The sequence below is a fragment of the Otolemur garnettii genome, unplaced genomic scaffold, assembly GCF_000181295.1.
Source record: "Otolemur garnettii isolate 467f Iridium unplaced genomic scaffold, OtoGar3 scaffold00052, whole genome shotgun sequence".
NCBI classification, from domain to species: Eukaryota; Metazoa; Chordata; class Mammalia; order Primates; family Galagidae; genus Otolemur; species Otolemur garnettii.
Window position 1 is genome coordinate 56,536 of NW_003852447.1, and position 7,897 is coordinate 64,432.

The window sequence follows — 7,897 nt, forward strand, 5'->3', positions numbered from 1 at the left end:
GGGAGCCGGCAGCCGGCGGCGGGGCCGGATGGCTCTGTGCGGGCAGGCGGCGGGCGCCGCGTCGCTGCCCAGCGAGCTGATCGTGCACATCTTCTCCTTCCTGCCCGCGCCGGACCGGCTGCGGGCCTCGGCCTCCTGCTCGCACTGGCGCGAGTGTCTCTTCTACCCGGCCCTCTGGCCCCAACTTCGCATCTGCCTCAGCGTCTCTCCCGCGGAACAGCCTCGGCTCGAATTCCTCATGCGTAAGTGCGGCTGGTTCGTGCGGGAGCTGCGCGTTGAGTTCTCCGCCGAGAACTATCTCAGCGGCGGCGGCCCCGGCGACGGAGGTGGCGCGGACCCCGGGACTGGCGGGGAAGAAGTCGAGGCCCTGCAGCTCTCAACCCGTTGGCTGGAAGTGCTGCGCACCTACTTGGAGCTGGTGCTGTGCGTGCTGGTCAGCATCCGGAACAACAGGTAGGCTCGCCTTGGGCTCCACCCCCGCCCCGCGAGGCGGGGTCGCCACCTACCCGAACCCCGAGCGAGGTAGATTCTAGACGGGGGCGCCCGACCCGCTTCAGCGTTTTCTCTTAAGTGACTGGAGGTGTCAGTTCTAAGTGGGCGATTTCCTCGGGTGGGAGGGCATAGCAGGGCTCAACATTATAATAAAGTATGAACAGCCGTGAACTCCGTGCCTATTAGACACCGCGCCGGGCGCCTCCCAAGCACTGTCCCATTCATCCTCTCCTGTGCAATGGTGCTGACAGGTGCCGTCATTCCTCATTTTGTGGATGAGAGTTGAGGCTTGGAGAGTGAGGCCTATGGGTGAGTTTTGGGAGAAACAGAACAAATGTAACCCAGGTTTTCTGACTCCGAACTTGTCGACTAGAAATAGGTAATTCGTTGTGGGGGAAAGCATAGTTAACGCTGTGGATGTCTCATAAGACTCTTTTTAAAAAAAAAAACCAAACAGCTATTTTCTTGCCAGGAATAGTTTTGATTAACTAGGGCAGGCCCAAAGAGTAGAAGAGTCTTTGTTGAAGGGATTGGGGAAGAAGTTGATGTTCAGGTTTGAAAGTGCCTGGCCCGTACCTACAGACTCTATTGGCCCCCACTGCTTCACCTGAAAGTAACAGTACAACTGTGGAGGGGAAGGTTAGCGAGGGAGTTGACCAGTGTCGGCAGAAGGTAAGCATTTAGCTGTTGTGGTTTTGCATCAGGACTTCACTGCCACTCTGGATCTAACTTCCTGTGCTGACCCAGTATCCTGGCCCATCGTTTTCCTTTATTTCTTCATTGCCCTCTCCAATACCCTATTAATTTTGTTCTGTGTTTGGATAGTCTAACAAGTCTTACAACAAAATTCTTGAGTTGGAAGAAGGTTCAAAAGTTCACAAAAGAAGCACCTTGCTTATTAATGATAGTTTAGCAGTTGTACAAGTACTTTGCACATTCACTATCTTTGAGGCTCTCAGTGACCCTGTGAGTCAGGCAGGACAGTGATTATTATCTTTGTTATATAGAAAGGAAGCTGATGCTTAATAGGGTCAAGTGATTTGCACATTGTCATACAGCATTGCTTTTATCCAAGAGCAGTATCCTTCCTTATGCAATAAGTAAACTGCCAGCATCATGTTGAACAAGGTTGAGAGCAGTTCCTGGTTTAATGCTAGGATATATGTATATCCTTAATCTGTGTCTGAGTCAAAAGATCAAGAGGTAGGTGTTTAGCTCCAAGTCATATCTGGAACATGGCTCCATTATTCCAGGGACCTATGTATTTCCCCAGCTTTTCACACCAAGACATTCCATTTCCTTTGATTTTATCTGGCGAGAAAGGCAGTTGCTAAAAATCAGTCTTGATCAGGTTGGAGTCACTCAGAGTTGAATGAATGCTGGAGGATGAACTAACCTAGTAGATGGAAAGATTCAAAGTCAACAAACACGAATGAGACTAAGATTGAGGGTGGATTCAGTGGATGAGTACCAATTAGATTTTTCTGTTCTGAGATCAGATGGCCCTTCTGCGCAACCATCCAAAAATGTGTGCATTTGGTCCAAGTAACAGTAATCTTGAGCAGTTCCTAGTTCTTTTCAGGTATTTTAATAACTGGTTGGTTGGAGGGAGAGAATGAGGAGGGTGAGGATGAAGAGGGAGGGAGGAAGGGAAGGATAACCTTATGTAGGCAGATATGTGTACTACATATCACATCTTCTCATTACAGTTTTAATTCTCTCCTTGTCTTCCTCATCCCTACTACTTTTATTAGCATCCCAATCTGCCTGTCTGTTGAGGCCACCTATGCCTGCCCTCCTGGGTCAGCTATCATTTCTATACAAATAGAGCAGACTGTGGTCCTTCATTTTAGGGTTTGCTTGTCATTTGCTATAGGCATGGTGCTGCATGTTGTGCTGTTTTGGTATTATATTCATTGTGTATGTCTGAAATTAGTCTGATTGCATGTGTTATGTGTACTGATGATATTTCAAAGGTTTTTTTTTTAAAGTATGTTTGGAAATAAGTTAATCTCACCTTTATTTCTGAAAATGTCTTGAGATACTCTGATAATAGTGAAAGTATTCATTGAATAGTAATATAAATAGGACAAGTTTCTTTTAAATTTTAACCAATTTGAAAGTGTTTTAAACCAAGTTATTTATTCAGTAATTCTGGTAAAGCCAATTTACATCTTCCTGTAATCAGTTAAATGATAGATTTCAGGTTCAGTGACAACCTGAAACATAGTATATAAGAACTTCATTTAGTGTTCTTTTTGTTTTGTTTTTCAAATCATAAAATTAATAGCTAGTGAGAAAAATGAACATTTGACATTGTTAATGACATTTTCAAGTTAAATTTATAGTGATTTGCTTTATGATTGATTTCTGCCTTTCTATAAGTATAGAAGGGAGGTACGAATAATACCAGATCATAAACATTTCTGCTTCTCTAAGCTTTGTGCTGAATTCCTTTATATAATTCATACAGTTCAGACTGTTGTTCTTTTTGTTCCAGTTATTTTCATATCCCTGAGAAAAAGAACTAAAAGTATAACCTTGAATTATGGGAACTTTTCAAAGGTACTGATCTTCGGAGAGGATAATTGGCATTTTGTTTTGCTTAATCCTTGATTACGTGTATTCTCAGAGTGATTATAGCTGCCATACTGATATCTCAGGTGTTAGGAACAACTAATGAGGGACAAGAAGGTGCAGAAGTGCCTCTTAGAGGGTAAAACACAATCCTTCAGGTTTCAGAAATCCTTTTTTCTACATAGGACTAGGTTACCTGCCTTCTTGAGTCATCCAACTGTATTATAAGTTAAATAGGGTGGATTTTCCCTACAGTAGTTCTATAATTTATTGTACCTGTAAGTGCAGAGCAACAAATCGTAGAAATTCATTTTTCATATTTAATCTGGTTGTCCAACTGAGTACTGCCTATTAAAATGCTATGTTTCTGATTCCAGAAAAATTAGAGTTCATGGTAAGATTTATAATATAAAGTAATAAATTCAGTTTACTAAAAATACTTACTCTTAAACAGTAGCCATAAACACATTGTCATCATCTGGTTCATGTTTTCTGCATTTTTATTTTATATAAGCTTTTCTTTGAATGAAGTACTAAATGGGGGTCAGTACATTTTTTAAAAAAGAGTACTTTAAAGGGTCAGTCATTAAAGTAAGCTCTCAAATGTGAAATGCTGTTACATGTGCCATAGAACCTAAGGGACTACAACAGACTGGTCAACATATGGAGGCAGTCAGGATAAGGAACTAGGCCTCCTGTACCAATATGTACATGTGGTGCTTGTCTAGTCTATGAAAATTAGGTCAACTTAAGAAGGTGGTCAGTGTAGGGAGGTTGGTAACTACAGAGATTCTGCTGTAGTTACTTAAGCCCATTTACATAGTAAAATCTTAAAATACATTAGAACTTTGACTGTTCTCCATTGCCCAAGAGACAGTAGTTGCCCATAGAGAAGAGCATTGACATTATGCATTCTCACCAGGCCCTTTACCTTCAAGGTCATTGAGCTGGGAAGCCAAAGAAACTAATCTCACAGAAGGACTGCTATGTGTGGCCCTAGTACATTCTTATGATTATAGAGAACTGACAGAAGATGTACTATAAAAATTTTTAAAAAGTAAAATTTTTTTCACTATGTTATGTAAAGGTATTGAGTGGCTTTTGAGCAAAATTGATTGAATTATTTCCATTGTAATATATTAGTTCTGATGCAGCCTTAGTTCATCAAACGTGACCATTTTATTTAGGATCTAAGATGATAGTTACAGAAAACCTGGTGTTTTTATTTTTCTTTCCAAATACTGAGAGCTTATTATATGCCAAGCAGTGAAGATATGCTCCCTGTTCTCATGGAGTCAGCATTCTAGAGGTGAAAGACAGACACAAGTAAACTAAAGAAAGAAAGATTACTTCAGGTTGTGAAAATAAAAGAAAATCTGATAATAAAAGAGGGCTTTGTAAGTAGAGACTAGGTACCAACATTACATAGAATATCAGGGAAAACTCTTCAAGGAGGACATGTGAGCTGCAGTGTGAATGACAAGAGTTGCCTTTGTGAAGATCTGAGCAAATATCATTTCAAGCACAAGAAACCCAGCCAGACAAAATTTTGATGTTGGAGCAATAGGAAAGAAAGTGTGACAGAACCATGGCAAGTGTGAGGGTGAGAGTGGTGTCATGATGAGCTCTGAGAGAGAGAAAGGAATGGGGTGATGTGGGCTTAATGGAATAAAATTTAGACAATATTCTAAGAGTAGAAGTCATTGACATGGTTAAGGACAAGAGTAATGGACTCGAATTTGCATTTTTCAAGACAGTCACTCTGAAAATTGTTTAATGAGTGAATTAATTAAAAGGATCAAGTTGAAGCAGAAAGATCAGTTAGAAAGCTGTTGTAGTAATTTAGGCAAGAAGTAAGAGTAGCATGGATTATAGTGTCAACTAAAGAAAGTGGATGGATTTGAATATATTGTGGAGGTAGATCCAAGAGTACTTGCCAATTGAATGTGAGTAGTGAGAGAAAAGGAAAAAGTAAATATTTTTCATCATTCCTCTGTCTCACTCAATTTTTTTGCCCTTACAAGAAATTATCTTTAAAAAAAAAAAAAAAAAGAAAAAGAAATTGTCTTTTAATAGCATATTAAAGGCCAGGCATGGTGACCTACACTTGTAATCCTAGCATTTTGAGAGGCTAGGGCAGGAGAGATCACTTGAGGCTGGGAGTTCAAGACAAACCTGGGCAACAGAGAAAGACCCTATTTCTAAAAAAATAAAGTATGAGCCAGCCATGTTGGCACATATCTATAGTCCTAACTACTAAGGAGGCCCCGACAGGCGGATTGCTTGCGCCCAAGACTTCAAGGTTACAATGAGGTATAATCAGGCTACTGTGCTCTAGCCTGAACAACAGAGTGAGCCCCTGTCATTTAAAAAGTTAAATAATAATTTTAAATGTTCATTTTATTGTAATATAACTTTCGTGTGTAACTTTTAGGATTTGGGGATGATAATTCTTAAATGAAACTTGTGAATTCTGGGAAATACCTTCTAGTTAATAAATGGAGCCTAATAAAGCTAATAATGAATACTGTTGTAGGCCAGTGACTTATTTCTGGACCTTAATGTTGTGCTGCCCAATATAGCAGCCACTAATCACATATAGCTATTTAAATTTAAATTAATTTAAATTTTAAATTAAAGATTCCATTAGTCCCAGTAGCCACATTCTTGATGCCTGATATGTGTATATGGCTAATGGCTACTATGCTGCACGTCATAGAACATTTCCATCCATAGCAGAAAAGTTCTACTTGGCTCAGCGCCCATAGCACAGTGGTTGTGGTGCCAGCCACATACACCGAGGGTGGCGGGTTCAAACCCACCCCAGGCCAGCTAAGCAACACTGACAGCTGCAACAGAACAATAGCCAGGCATTGTGACAGGCACCTATAGTCCCATCTACTTGGGAAGCTGAGGCAAGAGAATCACTTAAGCCCAAGAGTTTGAGGTTGCTGTGAACTGTGACGCTACGGCACTCTACCGAAGCCAACATAGTAAGACTCTGTCTCAAAAAAAAAAAAGAAAAAAGAAAAGTTTTACTTGACAACACATCTCCAAAGTATTTGTTTTTGTTCCTCTGATGTGACTGTGGCTGTCTATTAGCATTTGTAAGAAGGGGAAATAATGTCGTTAGAGAGTGTTATGTAGATGTAAAAATATTTGATATTGAACATGAACTAAGAATAGAACTGGCCCAAGAGAATGCCGTGCAATCATATGGATTACTTTAGCATTTATCAATTTAGAAAAGGAAAAAGTCGTATTTTATGATCTCCTTTATGGCATTGAAAAAAGCATTTATTTATTTATTTTGGAGACGGAGTCTTATTGTGTTGCCCCAGGTTAGAATGCTATGGAGTCATAGCTCACAGCAACCTCAAACTGGGGCTCAAGTGATCCTCTTGCCTTAGCCTCCCAAGTAGCTGCAACTACAGATGCCTGCCACAGTGCCTGGCTAGTTTTTCTATTTTTCGTAGAGACAGGGTCTCACTTTTACTCACGCTGGTCTTGAACTCCTGAGCTCAACCAGTCCATGCACCTTGGCCTCCCAGTATGCTAAGATTACAGGCATGAGCCACCACGCTGGCTTAATTAAGACATCTTTTTAAAGCACCAAGTTTTTTTCTATTTCCTGTTTCCATAGCTAATTAGAGTAGCTGTATTAGCTTTAATTTAAAGTGGCTTCACTTTGCATTTTTCTACTAGTCCCACTTATCAACAAAATAATTTTGGATACTCTGCAATAAAAAGAGACATACCAAAGTTACTACCATCGATGAACTTCCCCAATTCTGAAGCATAGAAGAGTGAACAAAGCTATCATGCTCAACATCTCAGAAGATTTGGATCTTCCTTGTGCCAACCAGTCTGGTAGGAATCCAAGAAAAAGATGAAGAGTTTTCAGCCTTCTACGGTTAGACTTTGAGGAATATTTTCTTAGGCTCATTCGGTGGTTAATATTTTCAAAGCAAAGCCACAGCCAATATTGTATTGAATGGAGTAAAACTGAAATCATTTCCAACCAGGCAAGGATGCCCACTGTCTCCACTGCTTTTTAACATTGTAATGAAAGTCTTAGCCACCACAATTAGGCAAGAGAAGGCAATCAAGGGGATCCAGATAGGACCAGAGGAGCTCAAACTGTCATTCTTCACAGATGATATGATTATATATCTGGAAAACCCCAGGGAATCAACTACAAAACTGCTAGAAGTGATCAAGGAATGATCAAAGATGGTATGATTATATATATATATATATATATCTCTGGAAAACCCCAGGGGAATCAACTACAAAACTCCTAGAAATGATCAAGGACAGCAGCGTCTCAGGATACAAAATTAACACTCACAAATCTGTAGCCTTTATATATACCAACAATAGTCAAGGGGAAGAAACAATCAAGGACTCTATTCCTTTTATAGTAGTGCCAAAGAAGATGAAATATCTGGGAGTATATTCAACTAAGGATGGGAAAGATCTCTATAAAGAGAACTATGAAACTCTGAGTAAAGAAATAGCTGAAGATGTTAACAAATGGAAAAAATATATACCATGCTCATGGCTGGGAAGAATCGACATTGTTAAAATGTCTATACTACCTAAAACAATCTACAGATTTAATGCAATCCCCATTAAAGCACCTCTGTCATACTTTAAAGACCTGGAAACATTAGTACTTCGTTTTATATGGAAACCTAAAAAACCTCGAATAGCCAAGACATTACTCAGAAATAAAAACAAAGCAGGAGGAATAACGCTCCCAGACTTCAGACTATACTACAAATCGATAGTGATCAAAATAGCATGGTACTGGCACAAAAATAGA

General features: G+C 40.1%; 1 protein-coding gene across 1 annotated transcript in view; it reads left to right on the top strand.

Annotated features, from left to right (window-relative positions):
- Positions 1-7,897, top strand: part of FBXO33 (F-box protein 33) — a 37,980-nt gene that overhangs the window by 178 nt on the left and 29,905 nt on the right. Inside the window, 1 exon segment of the mRNA XM_012806434.2 lies at positions 1-453. This exon segment is cut by the window's left edge and continues 77 nt beyond it. Within this exon segment, the coding sequence (XP_012661888.2) occupies positions 1-453 (453 nt within the window).